Source organism: Doryrhamphus excisus, linkage group LG1 (genome assembly GCF_037039965.1).
Source record: "Doryrhamphus excisus strain RoL-2023G ecotype Guam linkage group LG1, RoL_Dexc_Guam_v1.1, whole genome shotgun sequence".
Taxonomy (NCBI): Eukaryota; Metazoa; Chordata; class Actinopteri; order Syngnathiformes; family Syngnathidae; genus Doryrhamphus; species Doryrhamphus excisus.
Window position 1 is genome coordinate 9,894,873 of NC_136357.1, and position 21,708 is coordinate 9,916,580.

A 21,708-nucleotide genomic window follows, 5' to 3' on the forward strand; every position below is an offset into this window, starting at 1 on the left:
TCTTCATTCAATAACCTTTACTCTGTCATCTGCATCTGCTGCTCGTCTCTTAACACACACACACACACGCTATGCAGAAAGGGGAAGAGGCGTAAGAGTATTTTAACTAGTGTTGGAGAAACCTGCCTGTCCGCTCAGAGCTGAGAGGAGGAGCTTGTGGGGCGTGGGACTCCAGACAAAGAAGACAAATGCACACTAACAGCACATACGAGTGGAGCAAAAGCGGACAGCTGGAAACAATCTTCAACTCCTAGGACTACTTTTTTCCTCCTGACTAACAAACTTGTAAAAAAAAAGGGGGGGGGGTGGTAGTTGGTGTGCCAGCTGTGTGTGGATCCATACAATGGCTGACATTGGCTTCCATATGTTGCCTGCAGCGTGTGGAAAAGTGTGTGTGTGTTAGCATGTTTGGGATGGCAAAGTGGGGCAGGCTCGACCAACAGCTCTGCTCTTAGCTCTGCGCCATGGGGGGTTGCCATAGTTACCCCTCGGCGACCAAAGCAGACGGCAAGGCTCCTCCTGACATCAACAATGACAAACTGTAAGTTTTGCTTTCATTTCTCTCTGTCTAAAAGCCCAATAGTTTGAGAATGTGAAGAAGTGAACAAATACTTTCTAAGTGAGCAACGTTCTCCAGATAAGAGTATGTTGCATATTTGTGTGATGGCATCAATGGATTCCTCCAGCAGCAGCTACAGGAACACATGCAGTGTGTGAATTGAAAGTGGAGCTCAGTTACTGTGCAAATATTTGCTCTCAAATACATAGTGTTGATTCCACCCTCATGACAGCAGGCCAAGGTAAACACACACACAAACTAGATGGAGGCAGCTGATCACACACACTACAAGCGTGTTTATGCACAAACACATCATTTGAGCTAGACCAGTGTGTTTGTGTGGCGACCACTGGCGGACCAAGAGGCCTTAAAGGGGTTAAAGCCAAGAATTGAAGCAGCACAGGATGTTCACTCCATTTCCTTTGAAGCCCCACTTCCACCAAGCAGCACAGTTCACTTGTGTTTCTATTGTCAAAACATGGCTGCTAAAATAATACATATCTCCAAATGTGTCAAGATTTTTTTGTTCTTTGTCTGAAACATAAAAAGTAATTTACATAGTCGACCGGTCAAGGATGTACCCCGTCTCTCGCCCAAAGTCAGCTGGGAAAGGCTCCAGCAAATGGATGGATTTTTTTTATACATTAAAAAATTTAAGGTAATATACATACATTTCATTTATTTTCATGTGTATTTAATACAGAGCTGTGGTTACTTTTATAATTGTGTTTGTATGTGTCAGGTTGATATTACAAATTACAAATTTCCCCACTGAGGGACGAATAAAGGCATATCTTAATCTTTGTTCTGTCAGATCTCTATCCAAAAAGATTGAACTCTATGAACTCTGCCAAGCAACAAATGGCCACACAAATGTTTGACTAGGAAAATGTATGTTGCTGGGTCTGCTAGTTAGTTAAAATATTATCTGTGAGGTTGTGATGTTTTGTGTCCACTTTAAAATAATAAGCAGGAAATAAACAGGGAAGAAAAGACCTCTAAATGTGCCATTTCTCAACAAACACACGTCCTCTAGTAATGCTAGATGTACTCCATTGCTGTCATTTGTACTACAAGCATAGTATTTATCTTCTCTGTTGCTATAATACTGTGTCAGGCTCCTATGACGTCATAATATTGACATAGCTGACAGAGGTATTACTATCCTGCTTGAAAACACAATCCAGAAAATTGTTTAATGCTCCAAACTGACCTGCACTGCTTTGTGGAAACGTGGTTGTAATGGTTTGGCTTCACTGACATTCACTTTTGACTCTGACCGTTTGACCCACTCTCTCTTACGCCCACCAGTCGGAGTGAAACCCCACAGTGCACAGTGTCTGCCTTATCACTGCAGGCTATGCAGGCAAGGTCACACTGAATAAACTCAGCTGCTGTCTAAGAACAGTGTGGCAGCTGCCCGATTCCTCTGCACATTTGCAGCAGATAGTAAAAGACATACACTCTAGTTTTACTAACAGACAACTGTTTACACCTGTAGTCATGGAGTCAGTTGAGTGTACCCTGACACCAACACTTTAGTGAACCACAAAAATCACAACTGAACCGTGTAGATTGGCGTGGAATTACCATTTTTCATGTATTCAAACACAGTGACACAGTGGTCTTCCTGCTGTTTACTTTTCTGCAGCATCGTCTGCTTCTTGGACAATATACTGTAATTACTCTCAATTAAATGCTCACTCACTGCTCTGCAGTTGCCGCAGTGTAAGCTTGTTTGGCCACAGAGTGTGAAATGTCTTATCTAGTGGCTGCAGCAGCGATGCCGCTGACCTATTGATTGTTTCACACTGTAATTTTCACTTCATTACCCCTGCACTGTCCTCCAAAGGGGGATTAACAACAATAACCTGGAGGAGCGTCCGTACCTCCAGCAGGAGTACGTGTGCCAGCACATCACTCATTTGGACATGTCCGCCCTCACGGCACTGCCGCCTGGCGTGGACCAGGCCGAGTGGCTGGCCAGCAACAGTGAGTACATAACTCTTCACTTTCGTTGACTTGACGAACAGGACTTCATTTTCTCCTTTCACGGTTTGCCCACAGCCGTGACATTTTTCAAACACATAAACCTGTTCTCCAGTGCGCTGTCCGAGTTCTGCACACCCAGCACATGCCCGACTGCCTGTGGACCAGGCGACACGTAAGTTAATGGCCTGTTGCTTTCAGAAATTAAGCAATTGTAAGATATGGTTATATATGTTGTCGTTATTTCTGAACTGATGCTTCAAAGGTTATATGTATTTAAAGTAAAACCCAGTGAAACTAAAGGGTAATAATTTTTCTGGTGGACGAGTATGAGTACACATTAAAAACATGCTGATTTACAAAGGAGCCCCCTGAGCATGCATATAAGTCAAAGAATTTGAAAAAAAGTCAAGCTTGATAAATGACAAATCTAGCAAAGCGTTATTATTGTGGAACATCTCAAGTTGAATGCTGCATTGATTGACTATGTATACAACTCTTGTTTTAGAGTTTATTTTTGGACCGATGACCACGGCAGGAAGCTGAAGTGTTCCGCTCCACTTTACTTTGACTATGCCATGTCCTACATTCAGGATCTACTAACTGATGAAGATGTGTTCCCTACAAAAGCAGGTAAAAGTTACAAACCTTTTATTCAGTTGATCATCACCGATTCTGACTAAAGTGCTCATCTCTACCACCAGGTTCAGTGTTCCCCACAGGCTTCATCTTTCTCGTCCAGAAGGTCTTTTTGCTGCTGTTCAGGACTCTGGCCCATATTTACTGGTCCCACTACCGAGAGACGCTTGCACTGGGGCTGCACCCACATCTCAACACACTTTTCACACACCTCACGCTCTTCTGCAGGCAGCACGCGCTCCTGGATGCGCAGGACACGGAGCCACTGCGGGACCTCATCACGGCTCTCGGACTGCAAGGATGAATTTAAACAGGAAACGTGCTGGTTAGAGCTGGATATGAAGTTATGGTTTTAAAAGCAGTGGGTCGTTCAACACACAATCTTTTCATTATTTCTATGACATTGTTATGTATTGCGTATTTTAACATAACAGCACATTCCTATGTATACAGATGCTGCTGGTTGTTCAAGTCTTCTACATTTACAGTATATTTAAGAGAGTCAGCATTTTCTGGTGGCCACCTCTCATCTGACATACGTAACTGACAGTCCAGTAGCAAGTAGAGATGTCCCCATCCGATCTTCAGGATTGGGATCGGCTGCCGATATACTGTATTTTGAAGATGGGATGAAATTGGCTTCCACCACAAGATTGTGCCGATCCAATTGCCGTGTAACATTCATGACTATGGGTCACACCGGTGTGAGACATTAGCTCGACACAGAAGTCTTCTGTACGTTGATTGTTTTGCAAAGTAGCAAGCGAAACTGTCAATTCTGGGGGTGCACACCATTTTGCATTGTTTTGTTTATATTTGCCTCAGCAAGCGTTGACTGTCGGGACCTCCATTAGTACTTTTTTTTCCCCCAGTTGAGAAAACTGTCCATGTCAATTCAGTTGCATTATTTCAATGCTTTGAAGAGCTATTTTCATAACCGTAGTCAATTCCACAAATTCAAAATCTTATCTAAAAAAAATTTGGATCGGAAGCCAAAAGATGTGGATTGGGACATCCCTAGTAGCAAGCATTGAATGTGCCATCATTTATAATATGTGCAACCACCATAGGAATGTTAGACTGCATGATTACAGTATACCCTCAACTTGTGTGTGTATATATTCTGTGCAAGAAACACTTGTGTCTGAAAAATAAAAAAGGGCAAAATGTTACAGTTGAAATAATGTATCTGATAACTGGACTTGTTTCAGTTTTAAATTACAAATTGACATGCAACTTTTATGGCGGAAAGTCCTGCTATTGGTTTGCCAACAACGCCCCCTGCTGACACACTGACTAAGCATGTTACCTGCGGCACAAAAAAGGGGACAGTGGATTACACTAAAATATAAATGTATGTTTCCAATGTATTCATATACATATATAAAACATGCAACTAATTAAATTCAGGTTCCAAGTGAATGGTTGTTTGTCTATATGTGCCCTGTGATTGGCTGGGGACCAGTCCAGGGTGTACCCCGCCTCTCGCTTGAAGCCAGCTGGGATAGGCTCCAGCATACCCCTGTGACTCTAGTGAGGATAAATGGGTGTATAATGCAGTCCATTTTGTTTCATTTTGCTGGTTTCAGTTTCCAGTTCAGTCTGTACTTAAGATAAATAAATAGATATTAGCAGTTTCTCCATAGGAATTTATTTTAAGTGTAAAAAGAAAACTCACTCAAAAACAGGGAGAACATGCAAAGTCCAAACAAAGGGTCCAAGCTGAGCCAGAATAACCAAGTGTGAGTAATTTAGAAGTAAGGGTTCCAAAACTCAGTACCATAATGACACTAGTACCAATGAAAATGGTAGTAAACAGACGGAAAGTAGACATTGGTGCCTCCTTTCGGTGTTAAATACTAGTTACTAATAACAAATAAAAAAATTTGTTTTGCAAGTGTTGCATTTAAGATCAACTAATTCCAACTTTCTTAAGGTGGTACTATGTTAAAGGTCGGATCGTTGTTGTAGGACTTGAAATAAATAAGCCTTCCTCCTCCCTGCTCTGCATCCTCTGCTCTGCCTCCTCAATCAGACCTTACAGTATAAATAAGAAAGCCAAAGAGCCCAGTTAGTCCCCTTGAGAACACTTTTTTTTTTAAAAAACTCGGATGTACTCAAGAAAGACTACACATAAGCCACTCAGGGAATAATCACTTTTAAACTAATATTTTGTATTCAATTAACCCACCTCCTTCCTGTGAGATCCAGCTCAAGGGTACCACTTGCGAGTCTCCCGAGCGCGGTCATGAGTGCACTCCTGCCGGCGTGGACTTGTCTGCTGCTCGGCTTCCTGCCCCTGGAGATTCAGACACGGACTTTCATCCATCAGAACCTCAGTACCAGATACAGGTACATGTTTTTAATTGTTCAGTTTCGTCGTTATTATTCAAAGAGGACTACTGAACTGCTGTATTGATTACAAGAGTCTCGTGAGGACCCCAAACATAGTTGCAACAAATTATGCCGAGCTCATATTCATAAAACTAGTTTGACTGGTGTGTTTTTAATATATATATATTTATCCGTCCTGTAAGTTGTAAATACACTGGCGGATATTATAGTTCTAATAACAAAAAATATCAATATATCAGATTTATTTTTGGTTGATCTTGGTTGATTTTTGATCAGGCACTCACCTGAAGCCTCATTTCAGAGAGGAAGACAACCCTGGTCATGAATGAACGTATTTTTTTCTTTGAATCAAGTCAAACAATGGAGTCATACAATGTAGAAAAACAATGTACAAACAAAGAATGACGATAATAAAAACAGAAAATACAATTTAGCATACACGTGTTCAATAGCTAAGTTGTTGCAAGAAGCATATAATCGAGAATGTCAAATTAGATTGCATAAACCGCAGGGTACAGGACTAATAGTCTCATCAATGAGCATGTCACCTAATCAAGTCATTAATTACAAAATAGTCATGTTTATTATATCTTATATTTGAATTTTGCAGTGTTAGTTGTTGTCAGACTTTGTATTTACTATTACATAAGGATAATCATTCTCACAGCAGGTGTCTTATTGAAGATCACCCCAAAAATGGAGCAATGGAGGTCTGTGACTGATGTAACATAATACACTCATTGGCAAAAAAAAAAAAAAAAACAGTAGTGAAACCCTGGGTACAGTACTTCAAATTAACAGGAAGTGCTGGAACTTTTTTAACATGGTCCATGTCATGGTCCATCCATGTCATACTGTTGCTGATTAACTGCAAATATCATTATGGAGCTGCTGATGGAGCGGATGATTCAGTCGGTTAAAACCACTTTGTTCCTGAATGCTGCAGACACCACCATTGACCACAGGCCCCTTTTTTTAAGCTTAGGTACCGGTATACTGAACAACAACTATCGCTATCTTGTTGATGCTGGAAATGCTGTTCCAGAATTACACATGGGTTTAAGTTATGGCATCCTCTTCTGTTTTTCAGGTCACACAAATCTTCTAAATACATGACGCCTTCTTACACCACCATGACACTTGCTACATTGGATCATTCTGTTTCCCTGGACGACCCCATCACCCTGGCAGACAGACGCTACCGCTGGAGGGCCCTACTAAAAACAGAGCCCCCGCTGAGGCTGTCTAAACTGTTGCTCCATCAGGAAGCGCTGTCATCGGCCCGAAAGGGTAGGTTACGAGGTCGTCGCCACACCAACAAAGGGGCCCGAAGGGGACAGCTGATGAGGGTCGGGTGCGTCCTGGGGACATGTCAGGTTCAGAACCTGAGCCACCGCCTCTACCAGCTGATTGGACAGAGTGGGAGGGCAGACTCCTCCCCCATCAATCCTCGCAGCCCTCACAGCTATGGCTAAGACTTTAGTGTTACATGCTCACTACTTGGATTTTATTTATCAGTACATCATAGAAGTGTGATCTAGCTAATTTGCTTCAAGTTCTTCAGTTTTTGTTGACAAGGCACTTTTTGTTGTTATTTTCACAATGATTACATAATTTTAATGAGTAATTCGACATGACAAGATATGTCTACAATTTTGCCTTTAGTATATAAGCATAGAATATGTACATCGCAAAACAAGGCCAAACTCATCAGTTCCTAACATAACAATGTTATTGTTCTAATCCAATCCTGTAGTAATGCACATTAGCGGTCTGCTCACCTTCAAGTCCACCGTAAAACACATTTTCCATTTCAAAAATAATAAATATTTTAGAATTCTAGATTTTTTTCTTAATAATAGAGGCAAACCTCGGTTTTCATACACCCTCAGTTTACGTCAAAATATTCTCGGTTTACATACAAAATTGTACATAAACAAACCAGTTTTCCCTTGTACTGTATCCTTCCACAACATCAAGTGCCCTAACTCATTGTCTGTGCATTTTTGATTGATTGTGACTGCTAAATAACCCACCATGGGGCCCAAATATTCTTGCAAGTGCCAGCAATTTGATAATGAAGGTGAAAAACACTATTGAATTCAGTTTCATCAGGATGTATGGGAAGTCCGCATCAACAAGTTCTATCCATTTGTCATAGACTTTAGTCAGTAGTGTGAAAAAGTGTTTTTTCTTGCAGTTAAATGTTTTAGATCATCAAAAAAAGTTAAATATGAGTCAGTGACAACACATCTGAACACAAAATGCAGTTTTTAAATGAAACCTTCTATTATTAAGGGAGAAAAGAAATCTAAATCTACATGGCCCTGTGTGAACCCTCCAATGTGGCAACAATTCTGCAAAGTTGAGTGGGCCAAAGAACAAACAGTGCTGCAAGAGACTCATTGCAGGTTAGCACAAATTGTTATATATTAAGTTCACAGGGCAATCACCTTTTCACATTGGGCCATGTAGGTTTGGATTGATTAACTGATTAATAATGAAAACCAAGGTGCTACTGTACTTTTCATAATATTACACATCGTCATTGTTAGAAATCATGATGATGTGAACATACCTGGGCTCTCAGTTCATCCTTCCTGCGTCTGTCAAGGCTTAAGACACACGCTAATCACCTGGGCAACAACAAACAGACAGAATAATTGTCCTCACACTTGCAGCCAGAATGGAAGTATGAAAGGGAAGTTAAGTGGATATTTACACATCATTTATGCATATGAGTCAGTGTACAATTGTCGTTGTCCGCAGTGGAATGAAGCCTTGCTTTAATTTATCATTTGCCATGCTCATTAATTGCCTTTAATCTTTTTTAGTGGACTCATGACGTCAACCTTGACAAGGATATTATATTATAAGGATACTATATTTCTTCCTCATATTGTTTGTTAACCTTTTGTGTTATTTACTTTAAAATGTACAGTATACAGTATATCCCATGTTACTTAATCTCAAATATCATTTTATGAGAGTCTTTGAGTGGAAGAACTGTGTAATAAAACACTATTAAATCTTCTTGGTTCAGTAACCTAATATAAGGTCGTCAACGTCACCTTTTTATTAATGATGCTAACCACTATGTTTATGATTGGAAAATGCATATCTCTCACATACACGCACACACATGCAAGGTCCAAACTGCTTGCCTGAAATTGTCAAGTGCACCATGACATTGCACTCTGGATCATTGTTCCACATTCCAGACCACATTCCAACTCCATGCAAAGACTATTAGATAAAAGCTGTACTGGGGATTCTATCATTCAATTAAAAGTTGAAGAAAATGTTTTGAAACAAATTAACAAACTTAACTCAACTTCTATCAGTCACACAATTTCTTGGGAGGTTTTCCTCAAATAAATCGGCAAAAATGTTTGCTAATGTGGGCGAAAAAGTACATCAAGTTTTGATTCATTTCTGAAATTGAGATTTTTGTTATATTTTAACAACAAAAACAACATAAATAATGTTTACTGTTGATTTATCAATTTCCTTTATCATATATGAGTATTTGACATTGCTCCCTGTGTTTAAAACTATAATTATTCTATAAAATGTGAATTTGTTCAGGTTTCTGGACAGGGGTGCCGCCAGGAATAGTGACCTCTCATGAAAAAAAAAAAATATCACATTGGGGCCCCACTGAGCAATGGTTTCATTTTACCGACAGGAGCCCTGTAGAATTCTCCTGGCATTTCCTTTTCCAGGGTGTCGGGCTGTCCTGTGGGGAAAAAAAATGCTCATGTATGATTTGTGCTAACACTGGATCGATACTAGGCTACAATATGGATATCATATCAGTAGTGGAAAAAGTTGTATCTGACATATTTACATATTTTTTTTAGCCTTGTTGTGTTCTTCCAAAAACACAAAAAAGGAAAAAAACATAATTGTTAAATGTACACACAGGGATTACTTCTATCCAATCAGATTTCAAGGTTGGCCTGCATTGCCACCTCCCCTTGACACACCACTAAATGTCTCCAAAAACAGAGCAAAGTTTGACAAACTTGCCTGCATGTCAACAATAGTTCAGTGAAAACAGATTAACAGCAGTGACGTGCGGTGTGGTTCATGGCTGGTGACACACTGACTCCTTTGGAGTTTTTTGTTAATGTAAATGCAGGTTGCTCATTGAATGGATAACAAAAAAAGAATAATTCACTTTGGTTGAAAAATGTTTTCATATACAGTGCATCCAGAAAGTATTCACAGCGCTTCACTTTTTCTACATTTTGTCATGTTACAGCCTCATTCCAAACTGTATTAAATTAATCTCTTACCTCAAAATTCTACACAAAATACTCCATTATGACAATGTGAAAAAAGATTTTTTTTGACATGTTTTGAATTTATTAAAAATAGAAAACAAAAAAATCACATTTACATAAGTATTCACAGCCTTTGCCATGAAGCTCAAAATTGAGCTCAGGTGCATCTTTTTTCCACTGATCATCCTTGAGATCTTTCTACAGCTTAATTGGAGTCCACCTGCAGTAAATTCAGTTGATTGGACATGATTTGGAAATATAATAACTGTCTATATAAGGTCCCACAGTTAACTGTGCATGTCAGAGCACAAACACCAAGCATGAAGTCAAAAGAACTGTCTGTAGACCTGCGAGACAGGATTGTCTTGAGGCACAAATCTGGGGAAGGATACAGAAAAATTTCTGCTGCTTTGAAGGTCCCAATGAGCACAGTGGCCTCCATTATTCGTAAATGGAAGACGTTTGGAACCACCAGGACTCCTCCTAGAGCTGGCCGGCCTTCTAAACTGAGCGATCGGGGAAGAAGGGCCTTAGTCAGGGAGGTGACCAAGGCCCCGATGGTCACTCTGTCAGAGCTCCAGCGTTCCTCTGTGGAGAGAGGAGAGCCTTCCAGAAGGACAACCATCTCTGCAGCAATCCACCAATCAGGCCTGTATGGTAGAGTGGCCAGACGAAAGCCATCAGACCAGAGAATTTTGTTTCTCATGGTCTGAGAGTCATTCAGGTGCTTTTTGGCAAATTCCAGACGGGCTGCCATGTTCCTTTTACTAAGGAGTGGCGTTCGTCTGGCCGCTCTGACAGAGTGACCATCGGGGCCTTGGTCACCTCCCTGACTAAGGCCCTTCTTCCCCGATCGCTCAGTTTAGAAGGCCGGCCAGCTCTAGGAAGAGTCCTGGTGGTTCCAAACGTCTTCCATTTACGAATAATGGAGGCCACTGTGCTCATTGGGACCTTCAAAGCAGCAGAAATTTTTCTGTATCCTTCCCCAGATTTGTGCCTCAAGACAATCCTGTCTCGCAGGTCTACAGACAGTTAAGCTGTAGAAAGATCTCAAGGATGATCAGAGGAAAAAAGATGCAACTGAGCTCAATTTTGAGCTTCATGGCAAAGGCTGTGAATACTTATGTAAATGTGATTTTTTTGTTTTCTATTTTTAATAAATTCAAAACATGTCAAAAAAAACCTTTTTTCACATTGTCATAATGGAGTATTTTGTGTAGAATTTTGAGGTAAGAGATTAATTTAATTCAGTTTGGAATGAGGCTGTAACATGACAAAATGTAGAAAAAGTGAAGCGCTGTGAATACTTTCCAGATGCACTGTACTTCTGAGGCCCATTTATTTTTAATTTTTTTAAAACATTTCTGTTGTTACCAAGCATGTGCCGCTTGATTGGCCACCAAATTATATTGGCTGGTTTCTGTAAATGAAATCATGTGATCAGCATATGTCGATAAATGCCTTTCAAAGCCGATCACAAAGACCGACGTGTGTGTGCTGTCGCATAGGGTTGCCCACGGCTGCCAATGGACGCACTTTGCAAGAATCAACACTAGTGTGTAAAACATCAATGCCGTCAGTTTGACAGCTTTCCACAGGCAATGCCAATCGATGCCAGCGTGTTTGATCACTCCCTTATCAAATCTATTGCTGTTCAACTTGCTAGAGTTTTCCGCCTAGTTGCTCATCTCCTGACTCCAAATGTGACTTTTTACCACGGTGACATTTTGTTGTTAAAACAAACAAGCAATGTGGTTAGTTTGAAGCTCGTTTTTGCCCCACGAGGAAGTGGATATCACGTTCATGGGGTATGTACTAACTAACTAACAAAACAAAACACTATTTGTGTGTTGTTGTTTTATGATGAACATAAACACACAGTGTGGCCAGCCTTATGATGGCGACACCATGACAGGGCTGATTTTGAATAGCTCACCAAAGAATATTTGCTTAAATTCTTAGATGTTTTTTATTCATTCATTTTCTACCGCTTATCCTCACTCACGATGGTCGCGGGGGCTGCTGGAGCCTATCCCAGCTGTCTTCGGGTGAGAGGCGGGGGTACACCCTGGACTGGTCGGCAGCCAATCACAGACGGTTTTTATTATAACTAATAATTTGTCATTACTATAATAATGACAAATGATCACAGAATAGCATAAAGCTAATGGTAAATAAAGTAATTTACAATTTAAATGTTGCCACTCATAAATAATGTTGTAATAGTCGACGGCTCTTACCTCAGTTCTTAGCTTTTATTTTTTCATGCTCATTCTCCTTCTCCAGGAAAAGTTCTGCTACTTTGTTGTAAGTCTGACAACCTCCCGGTGAATTTGGGCATATATATGTATTTACATTTATTAATATTTGTTATTATTCCTTTTTTGTATTTTTCATGACAGGTGAGGCAGATGACCGCGCATCACTGATTAACAGAGTGTACCAGCCAAATACTGAGTGGACAGTTGTATTTGGTTTGGCTCGGTCATGTTTTAAAATGTCATAGGTGAGCGAAAGCCGGTTCTACGCCTGTTATTGAAGAACTCCATGCCAGCATATACAAACACACAAAGGTCAAGGTTCACAACAGTGTACCCCCTTAGATTTGATGACGTCTGGTTAAACTGTGACAGGACACAACATGTTTTGACCTGTGGCAGTTTGCTCAGAGGACTGAAACGGTGGAATATAAACAGATGCAAGTCATCACCTGCAAGAAGACTTCATCTACAAACCATGAGGGTCATCAATTTAGTACGTAGGATTTTATAGTCAGACATTTTTTACTTGCTTTATTATTAAAACATGTATTCAAGTCTTCATTGTTTATTTTAAATGCAGGGTCCAGACATGTCTCTGGCATACCGGCCAAATTTGACGAATAATACCAAAGAAAAGGAAGACTTTCGGAACTTTGAGGTAAGCGTCAGTTGAATTGAATATTCCTGGTGAAAGCAAAACAGCCTTTAGCTGTTAAGCTAAAACATTAAGCTAAAATATAGCACGTAGGAAAATGTATTTATCTAACACTTGCATCTTAATTAGTAGCACAACATTTGAATCACAATCAACTGTATTATTATGAGCAATTAAATGCAGTTAATTGTATAAGACTTATATGATATAACATTTTGCAGGTGTATATAATGTTGCACTGTGTTTTGAAAAACAGGCAAATTAAATATCCTGACTTTGTAAATTATGTTCGCACGTTTCAGAGTGGAAGCCTACAAGAGCGTGTGTTCAACACGTACAAATTGATGCATACTAACCAGACTGTGGACTTTGTGAGGCAAAAGGTGAGAATAAAACAACACACTCTCTGGCATCATATTTTCAGCTACCGTCAGGTTGATTTCTTGCATGACGTCTCAGATGTGATGAATACATAAATACAATAAATACAAAAAAAAATGTTTTTCCACTGATATGTGCGTGTCTGCAATTTACCATTACACGAGATACGCTTTGCCCGCGCCCAGAATAGACTCGGTCGGAGCTGGCGAGCTTTCGCCGCACCTTTGGCGCGCGGTTTTGTCCCGAAATTGTCACTGCGCCAAGCTGAAAATGTGAACTGTGCACTGGCCGAAATTACCGCTGCGTGGGCTGCACCACCAAGTTATGATGTGAACGTGCTTAGAAGAGTATTTACATAACGAAGCATTGCTGACTTTTCAGTGTATAAAAGATACGATATTGGCATTTGTCATCGAAGCCTTATCCAACAACCTCACACACAAAGGACTTAGCAACATGAGTAATGATTATGAAATAATACCACATGACAGCCGTACCTTTTGGGTAAATGACATGTCCTCTTGTTCTCCTGCAGCACTTACAATGGAGCAACTGCAACCACACCGAGATGTCAATGATGGACGCCATCATGTCTCTGGACCAGCTGGTGGACGAGTCTGATCCCGATGTGGACTTCCCCAACTCTTTCCATGCCTTCCAGACAGCTGAGGGCATCCGCAAAGAGCACCCAGACAAAGGTACACACAGTCACAATAATCCCTAAAGGTATAAAGTTCACCAAGGCATTTATAGGATTAATTCTTTGGTTAACGCACATGTATGTTCACAATCTGTAAAGGTAACAAAATGAAAAGGCCGTACCAAGACACTGTACTCCCATAGAGTGTTGGTATAATGCTACAGTGATGTACTTCATAAGGCTAAGTTAACTGTGTACATTTTGGAGGCCCAAATAAGGTATTTCAGGTACAATATAAAGCTGTCAACAGTACAAAAGCACAACTTTTGAGTGTATCACCCCAGTGACAAGCCATTGTACCCCTAAATGGGGTATGTATCATGTCCCTTTTTCCCAGACTGACTGCATTTACCCCTGCAAATTCAGATAAATGTCTCCAATGTCTTTTTCCCAGACTGGTTCCAGCTGGTGGGTCTGATTCATGATGTTGGGAAGACGATGGCTCTGTGGGATGAACATCAAGTAAGAGACAATAAGACACAATGGTTAGCCATCAAGCATGGTCTAATAGAGTTTATATATGTGTGTGTGTGTGTGTGTCTCCACAGTGGGCCGTGGTGGGTGACACATTCCCTGTGGGCTGCAAGTTTCAAAACTCCATCGTGTTCCGAGACACCACCTTCCTGGAAAACCCAGATGAGAAAAATTCCTGCTACAAGTAGTTTCTCTTGTTAAATTGAAAATCTGATTTTTTATTAACAAAATCCTTGAAATATCATTTAAAATTGAGACCGTATATATATTTTAATATATTTAATCTCATGAAGTTTCTTCCCATTTTGTAATAACCTTTAATAACTAACCTCAAAGTGTATTTTGTATCATATATTCAGCTCAGAATATGGAATTTACAAACCAAACTGTGGACTAGACAATGTCCTCATCTCCTGGGGTCATGATGGTGAGTAAAAATATTGTACCAGAAATAGTTAATTTACATACAGTACAAATAACACACAGTTTGAATGGACACATCCTGTGTTGTACCCTTCAGAGTATCTTTACCGAGTGCTCAAGTTCAACAAGTGCCACATCCCGGAGGAGGTGAGTATCCTCCAGTGTTGATTCATCTTCCTCATCACATGGTCACAAGCCTTTGCCATCCCTCCAGGGCTTATACATGATCCGCTACCATTCCTTCTACCCCTGGCATTCCCACGGCGACTACATGCACCTGTGTGATGACAAAGACCTGCAAATGCTGCCTTGGGTGAAAGAATTCAAGTGAGTGACATCACTGCTGTGTAACGCACAATGTTGTGTCTGATGCCGTTTCTGCATGTGTTTTCTATGCAGCAACTTTGACCTATACACAAAGGTCACAGAGCTGCCCAACGTGGAAAAGCTGCGTCCGTACTACCAGTCGCTGATTGATAAGTACTGTCCTGGAATTCTAAAGTGGTGAACCAGCACAGCAAGTGTTCTTTTATGTTCAACAGTGTACCACTTCATTAAATCTATGCTAATTCTTAGTGGTTGTATATGCTTTGTATTGTATGAACCACTTTGTAGACCACTTGACTTCTTAAAGCATTTATTATATTTCAATGTTATTTAAAAAGTGTGTTGTTTAAGTGCACAGACTTAGTACTGGCACAGAAAGGCACACTTGTGGTTGATAAGGAAAAAGTGCTGTGATTTTGTTCAAGTGACAAAAAAAAAATAGAAATAACATTCTTGCATGTAACACTGTCATTCATTTGGTGTGCTGACAAGTTTTCAAATAAATTGACATCAAGCAGTATGTTCTGGATGTTTGATGAACAGTATATCAACATGTACAGGTATGAGCCTGATCAGAAACGTACAACTACAAATATACACACACACACATACTTCTTTTCTCAATTTGGAAACATTTTGGTAACCTTTCTCTCACTGTTCCTCCTCCTCTGTCACTACCACGTCTTCCTCCTCTTCATTGCTGATAAAAGCTTTCTCATCACATTCTTCCACATCATCCTCAAGCTCTTCTTCCACCTCTTCATCATCATCAGCTCCAGTCTTTTGTCTAGATGACGTGGCTAAATGTTCTTCTTTGTCTTTGGAATCACTTGCCTGCTCGGAATCGTTTGTTTGTTGTCTCTTTGTCAACGCCTGCAGTAGACACAGGGTGGTGCTGCATCCAATGAGGGTCCAGATGAGCACAGGAGCGGGAACACCGGTGACCTGGGCACGCACCCACCTCAGAGCATGGGCAATGCTGGAGTTGGAGCGGCGATGTAGAGACGATTTGTCCTGCACAGTTATTAATACAATTATGCTCACTTGTGATGGAGGCATACCATATTTCTTCATATCGAGGCTGGAGTTGTTTGTTAGATCAAATCCATGCGGTTCATAGTGGAGGTCATATTGTATATATACACATTTAAAAAATAGTAATTGTCAGTTATTTTGGATGCATTATAGATAATAAGTCATGCAAATTCTGAGTTGTATCACAGTCTAGAATTGAATTTACCTGCTCAGTGCCCACTCTGCTGTGATTGGTCACAGTCGCAAGCACCCCAGACTACTGCCAAACCTTTCTAATTTTGTCAGTCTAGGAGATATTCATAACATTATGAACCTTTTAGAGAGCTACTGGTTTAGAGAGCCCTGACTTCCCACGTACAAACTAACTTTGGCACCGCTGGTGTGGTGGCGCTCAGGGGAAACCAGACATGAGGCACTGCCTCTACCTGTGGTGCCAAGTGAGAGAATTATATACCTTGAGTCCGTGTTGCTCTAGCATGCTCTCGAGAAATGAGTGGCCCAGATGCACCAAGGGATAGAATTCCTCATCATAGACCCTCCTCCACCATCGCTGTGGGTATGATCTGCACAGAGGTTTCAGCCATAAAGTAAACTTCCTAGTACTTCCTAGTAAGACTTAAAAGTTCCATAAAACCTAGCTGACCATATACTACATCAATACTTCTAATGGAAATATTGATACAATATTCAGCTTTGTAATTTTAGTAGCCACCATCACTGACCCATCCTGTTTTGGTTCTGTGAACCAGTATCTGTAGCGGTGGGCTCGCAGGTAGGAAGGGGGCTCCTGGTGGAATGGGTACTGAGTGATGTCTGACTGGATCAACTCAATCACTGCACACAAAAACACAGATATAAATAAGTCAAGAGTACAAATAACTGATAGCCTCTATCATTTCAAAAAAATCTTCCAAATGTGTTGAAACGTGCTAGCTTACATTTTCAGCACTCACAATCTACAGCCACTAGAGGCCACTGTTATTAGCCAGTTCTAACTAAATTAAATGCAGTAATTTAAATTCAAGCACCTATTTATTACATATCTAGCTCTTACTACCTAATGATGACTTGTAAATTTACTCCTTAAAACGGTCCTAACTGATGATATCATAAAAGGTTAACTATGGGTATGACTGGGTATGGCCAGAATGCAGCATGGTTAAAATTTCACACAGAGCAACAAAAAGTACAGTTAGTTTTGAGGAAGGCAGTAACCAGCCAAGCCGGGTAATGCATTATGTACCATCTCTCTTGCCCTGCAGTAGGCGGTACATGAGGCTGGTGAACCACGGCGCCTGCGTGTGACTGCCAAGAGCAGCAAACCACATCTGCCAATCCAAGCGGGGCTGGTGGGGTGTCACCACGGGGGGCGGAGCACTCATGTTGCCAGGTTTGTACATAAACTCAATTTCCTACAAGAAATTAGAAACAAATTATAAACTAAACTCTCTCTGGTATCACAGAACTGATTAAGGGGACAGACGTCATGCTTCTCACCGTCCAAGTTACACCATCGTTACTTCCCTCTATTACAACCTCAGGACGCCCACCGACACCGGTCATCCTTCTGAACAAACCGTAGGAGTTCACCAGCTGGTAACGATCCACCAACTCATAAGCTTGACGCACCCCAGGCCACAGCCTAGCATTGGAGTCATATTCTATGTAGGTGAATGGCACCTGGAAGCACAACACAACTTTAAAAAAAAAAAAGAGCCCAATAATCAAAAAAACTAAATTGTCAAAAAACACCATCAGATCTTGTGTTTTGTACAAGAATTCCTTATTTTCATTTTAATCATAACATGGTGGCACATTACTCATTTTTGATTCAGTTTCAATGCCACTTGTCCTCAGTAGGGATGTGGGGGTATGCTAGAGCCTATCCCGGCTGACATTGGGCACATAGAGACAAACAATCATTCACACTCACATTCATACCGATGGGCAATTTAGAGTCTCCAATTAACCCAGTGCTTCTCAAACAAAGAGGTGGATACCCTTGAGGGGCGTGGCGAACTGTCAGGGGGGCCTATTGTACTAGATTTTCAGTTTCTCTATGGTATTTCAAATCGGAGGGGCGCAAAGAACCACTGATTTGAACTGAGTTTCTATGAATTATACTCACCAGACTGATGGTGAACATGGCAGCCGCAGATGCAGCAAACACTGTCCACTGGAGAGTGGCAGAAAACCTTCTCAGGAAACCAGAGACACATGCACACCTGCAACAGAACCGTAGCTATCACACTCTTAGTTTCAAATAGTTTCAAAGAGTTCAAGTTTGTGCAGTGTAGAGTTCACAAACAAAGAGGACAATGGTACCTGAACATGGCTGTGAGCATCTCCCACATGAGGGAGAGAACACCGATCCACACACATGGAATGGTGACAGTCTTCAGAAACCGGTTAAATTGATGGAAGGTGAACGCTGAAAGAACAAAAAAGTTAAGCACAATGTGGATATGGATACAAACTATACACTGTACCTGTTTTGGAAGAGATTGCACCCTTTGCTATGTCCACCTTCAGGTCAAAACACATGATTGTGCCAAAAATCACCAGAGACCAGATGGCAAGCTCCAGCAGGTAACACAACCGTGACCATAATTTGGAGCCTGAGAGGAGACAATTATAATAAGGATCAGCAATAAATTCCACACAGTCAATGAATTAATCAATCACTTATACCTGCCCCAACATGGGAATCTGAATAACTAAAATCTTAGAATAAAATAATGTACTCGGATAACCAGTTTGTGTTCTGCGCACCATTGGGGCTGTTTTGTTCAGACTTGCGCAGCCAGAAGCATACGTGCTGGTCATCAAGCAGAGACAGGCACAAGGCTATCGTCAGAAGGTTGAAGAAGTTGTAGTTCCCTGACAAAATAATAAAGACCTGTAGCAGCACCTGTACAAAGAGAACAAACCCATTAAAATCATTTGCAATTCCTTGCCACCTCCAGCCCAACATTCTGTATAAGCTTAGTGCAAATCAAGACAGAACATGTTGGGCTCACTTGCAAGTAAAAAGAACCAAGTCGTAGCCTGCGTAGAGGACTGAAGAAAAGCAGCGGTGCGGCAATCTCAATGACGTAGGCTCCGACCACGCTCAGCTTCTGCCACCAGACTGGCAACTGGTGGGCAAACCAGGCCAGAGGGGTGGGAATGCATTGGGTTTCGTAGTGATACGTCATTGCTGTACAACATAACCAGTATGGGGGAAAAATTAGCAGTCTGTTGTACATTATTACTGTGGAAAAAAGAAGTCATATTTTTGGTGTGGGGTGTTTTGTTTCTATGTAATTATGCTGTTATTAGGAGAAAACAACTTTTATCAAACTTTCTAGAGGGGTGAGGCCAAAAGAAGAAAATGGAAGATGTCTTCTTCTCCCTCAGTTTTCAGTTACCTTGTTCCTTAAGTGTTCATTTACCCCTCATATACATGCATTTAGAATTGTTTTATGACTAAGAATGCACACAAACCGGTGTACACGCTAACTGGGGTTCAAATGTATATGGAGAACTGAGTGTACATTTTATGTGCTGTTTAAAAAAATACAGTATGTCTACTAATGGTTGTCCTATATGGCTGACAATGTGTGAGATTTACAGCTACTACATATAGTGTCACCACCTATGGGCATGAGGAGAGAGAAAGGGTTGTACCGGTTAAGCCCCACCAAGTAGGACAACGTGAGGTGAGCTTCACCACTCCAGAGGCAAACATGAGACGGAAGAGTAGCCAGCGGATCAACCAGAAGGTCACGCGATCATGCTCTCGGGGCGCTCGAGACCCCCTGATTAGAGTCATCGGAGCAACAAGGATGCAGAGGAAGCCAGTCTCCAAAAGTAGGTTGTCCCTGGGCAGTGTTCAAGATGGATCAGGAAGTGTTGTTTATATCAAATAATGGCCAGACTTGTGCGTAAATTATAAAAGAATAAAGACGACTCACCATTGGAAGTAGAGGAAAACCTGCCCCACCTGCAAAACAAGGTGAGAATGATTAGACATAGCATCAACTATATAAACACACATACTACCATGTATGGCTATCACCTGGTATAATGACAAGTACAAGGCCCAGAGGCAGAAAAACACCACGCTATCTCGTAGCGCTCCCACCAGCGTGGCGGCTAGGCTAAGCCCAGCCCCGATGAGGCACAACAGCTCCATGGCAGTGTGAGTGTCCAGGCCCAGGTGAGGTCCAAGCCATAGCAGGGTGGGGGAGGTCAGCAGCTGTTCCCAAAGAGATTTGCCACTGTAACGCAGCCGCTTACGTGCAGGCAGCAGACCCTCGTTGCCATACAGACCTAGACACAAAGATATAGAAATATATATATACATCTGACGTAATGCACATACTGTAACTTTACATTATTGTGGCAATGCATTTATTTAAGCAAAAACAAAATAAAAAAATCTCAGGAGCCAATTGGATAAAAAAAACACTGGATTTTAAAATACCCAAACACTTCTTTACAATCAGCAAATAATAACAACAAGTAAGTGCTATTATCTAGCAGTGATGCTTTGACATCATTGAAAGACACATCATTGTTTTTTGGCATCCATGTTGTTGTTTTTTTCTTTAAGGTTTGATATTTCTGCAACCATAGTTGATAGCCCTCATTAATTCACACATTGACTGATTTAAAAAGGCAGTGTAAAAACAGTTTTTTAAAACAATAAGGTTTAAATATACCCACTCATTAGCATAAAACCACATATTTCTGCAATTGAAGCGAGTGGCCGACGCAGGGCATTGTGGATACTGTAGTTTAAAACTGATCCAGGTACAGCACTTGGCTTCATATCAGTTTGTGTGTTATGTCGTAGCATAAGCTAACATTGTAAGTACTTTCTGTTAAAGAATTACACAACCTTCCAAAACTTTCTAAGCCACCTTTGATGCTAAGCTAGCTAACATACCAATCATACAGTACGCTGAAGTGAACTTAGTTCTCACCCAAAGTTACTGTATGTCTCTTACCTGGTATCTGCAAATAAAGGGACACAAATGCTATCAAATAGATAGCAGCCATGCACCAGAGGAACATACGTCGTGGCAGAATGATTTCCCCCATGTTTGGACCGAGGTGCCGATGGGCGGGGCTGTCCTTTCCACCCTCACCGCGGAATGTTCAAATATCTAACCCCGGCAAAGACGCATAAAAGCGCGGCGTCAGGCAGTTTGCACCAAAGACATTAGACCGCCTCTTGTAGTAGCCTCTTTCCGTGCTGCTGTCCCGTTAGCGACACCTATCGTCCCGGAGTGTCGATTTGGAGTTGTATAAGAATTAGCTTTCTCTATTGTTTGTCTTTCCTAACTACAGGTACAGTTCCTTCAGATTGAAGACAATATTTCTAATCCGATTTTAATTTGACGAAATAAATGAATTAAAAAACAAATCCTCTTCATATTGCCGTCTTGCCCATGATGCTGCGTTCAAGATAAGCATGTTCACGGTGATCTGTTTGTTTAGCAGCATTTTGAAGTGTTCTGGCAACAGTGATGCGCGAATAATTTGGTTAATTAATTTTTTACTGAGGATAAGCAGACAGAGACAGAACCCTTACGGTTGAAACGAGTACGTTTCGTCATAATCCGTGTTGGTGT

General features: G+C 41.0%; 4 protein-coding genes and 1 long non-coding RNA gene across 5 annotated transcripts; 3 read left to right on the top strand and 2 right to left on the bottom strand.

The window, feature by feature from the left end:
* The first annotated feature begins 154 nt into the window (after positions 1-154).
* LOC131130858 (MOB kinase activator 2) lies at positions 155-4,603 on the top strand. The gene is made up of 5 exons (XM_058074935.2): positions 155-541; positions 2,412-2,551; positions 2,627-2,723; positions 3,057-3,181; positions 3,253-4,603. Exons 1-5 carry the CDS (start codon positions 465-467, stop codon positions 3,489-3,491), a joined length of 678 nt encoding a protein of 225 aa, XP_057930918.2. The 5' UTR covers positions 155-464; the 3' UTR covers positions 3,492-4,603.
* On the bottom strand, positions 3,048-5,567 carry LOC131130860 (uncharacterized). Its single transcript, XR_009130102.2, has 2 exons — positions 5,379-5,567; positions 3,048-3,479 (listed from the first exon to the last, which is right to left on the bottom strand). It is a non-coding gene; the product is annotated as an uncharacterized LOC131130860 (long non-coding RNA).
* On the top strand, positions 5,222-7,688 carry adm2b (adrenomedullin 2b). Its single transcript, XM_058074936.2, has 2 exons — positions 5,222-5,539; positions 6,633-7,688. Exons 1-2 carry the CDS (start codon positions 5,436-5,438, stop codon positions 7,015-7,017), a joined length of 489 nt encoding a protein of 162 aa, XP_057930919.2. The 5' UTR covers positions 5,222-5,435; the 3' UTR covers positions 7,018-7,688.
* A 4,755-nt stretch (positions 7,689-12,443) lies between these two features.
* miox (myo-inositol oxygenase) lies at positions 12,444-15,572 on the top strand. Its single transcript, XM_058076282.2, has 10 exons — positions 12,444-12,585; positions 12,673-12,750; positions 13,050-13,130; positions 13,664-13,826; positions 14,223-14,290; positions 14,377-14,486; positions 14,662-14,729; positions 14,823-14,872; positions 14,940-15,052; positions 15,125-15,572. The coding sequence occupies exons 1-10, from the start codon at positions 12,568-12,570 to the stop codon at positions 15,231-15,233; spliced, it is 858 nt and encodes a 285-aa protein (XP_057932265.2). The 5' UTR covers positions 12,444-12,567; the 3' UTR covers positions 15,234-15,572.
* lmf2a (lipase maturation factor 2a) lies at positions 15,346-21,328 on the bottom strand. The gene is made up of 14 exons (XM_058076281.2): positions 21,082-21,328; positions 20,148-20,401; positions 20,044-20,072; positions 19,757-19,950; positions 19,108-19,286; positions 18,860-18,998; positions 18,577-18,705; positions 18,413-18,518; positions 18,216-18,312; positions 17,585-17,767; positions 17,331-17,499; positions 16,810-16,921; positions 16,542-16,650; positions 15,346-16,066 (listed from the first exon to the last, which is right to left on the bottom strand). The coding sequence occupies exons 1-14, from the start codon at positions 21,173-21,175 to the stop codon at positions 15,704-15,706; spliced, it is 2,157 nt and encodes a 718-aa protein (XP_057932264.2). The 5' UTR covers positions 21,176-21,328; the 3' UTR covers positions 15,346-15,703.
* Between the last annotated feature and the right edge of the window lie 380 nt (positions 21,329-21,708).

Coding starts and splice junctions, on each gene's coding strand:
- miox (XM_058076282.2), top strand. Junction 13,131..13,663: donor TGGACTTTGTGAGGCAAAAG/GTGAGAATAAAA, acceptor GTTCTCCTGCAG/CACTTACAATGGAGCAACTG. Junction 15,053..15,124: donor CCTTGGGTGAAAGAATTCAA/GTGAGTGACATC, acceptor TTTTCTATGCAG/CAACTTTGACCTATACACAA.
- lmf2a (XM_058076281.2), bottom strand. CDS start 21,175: ATGGGGGAAATCATTCTGCCACGACGTATGTTCCTCTGGTGCATGGCT. Junction 20,402..21,081: donor CCTTTATTTGCAGATACCAG/GTAAGAGACATA, acceptor CTTTGTGTCTAG/GTCTGTATGGCAACGAGGGT. Junction 16,922..17,330: donor ACTGCAGGGCAAGAGAGATG/GTACATAATGCA, acceptor TTTTGTGTGCAG/TGATTGAGTTGATCCAGTCA.
- adm2b (XM_058074936.2), top strand. CDS start 5,436: ATGAGTGCACTCCTGCCGGCGTGGACTTGTCTGCTGCTCGGCTTCCTG. Junction 5,540..6,632: donor AACCTCAGTACCAGATACAG/GTACATGTTTTT, acceptor TCTGTTTTTCAG/GTCACACAAATCTTCTAAAT.
- LOC131130858 (XM_058074935.2), top strand. CDS start 465: ATGGGGGGTTGCCATAGTTACCCCTCGGCGACCAAAGCAGACGGCAAG. Junction 542..2,411: donor GACATCAACAATGACAAACT/GTAAGTTTTGCT, acceptor TGTCCTCCAAAG/GGGGATTAACAACAATAACC. Junction 2,552..2,626: donor CGAGTGGCTGGCCAGCAACA/GTGAGTACATAA, acceptor GTTTGCCCACAG/CCGTGACATTTTTCAAACAC.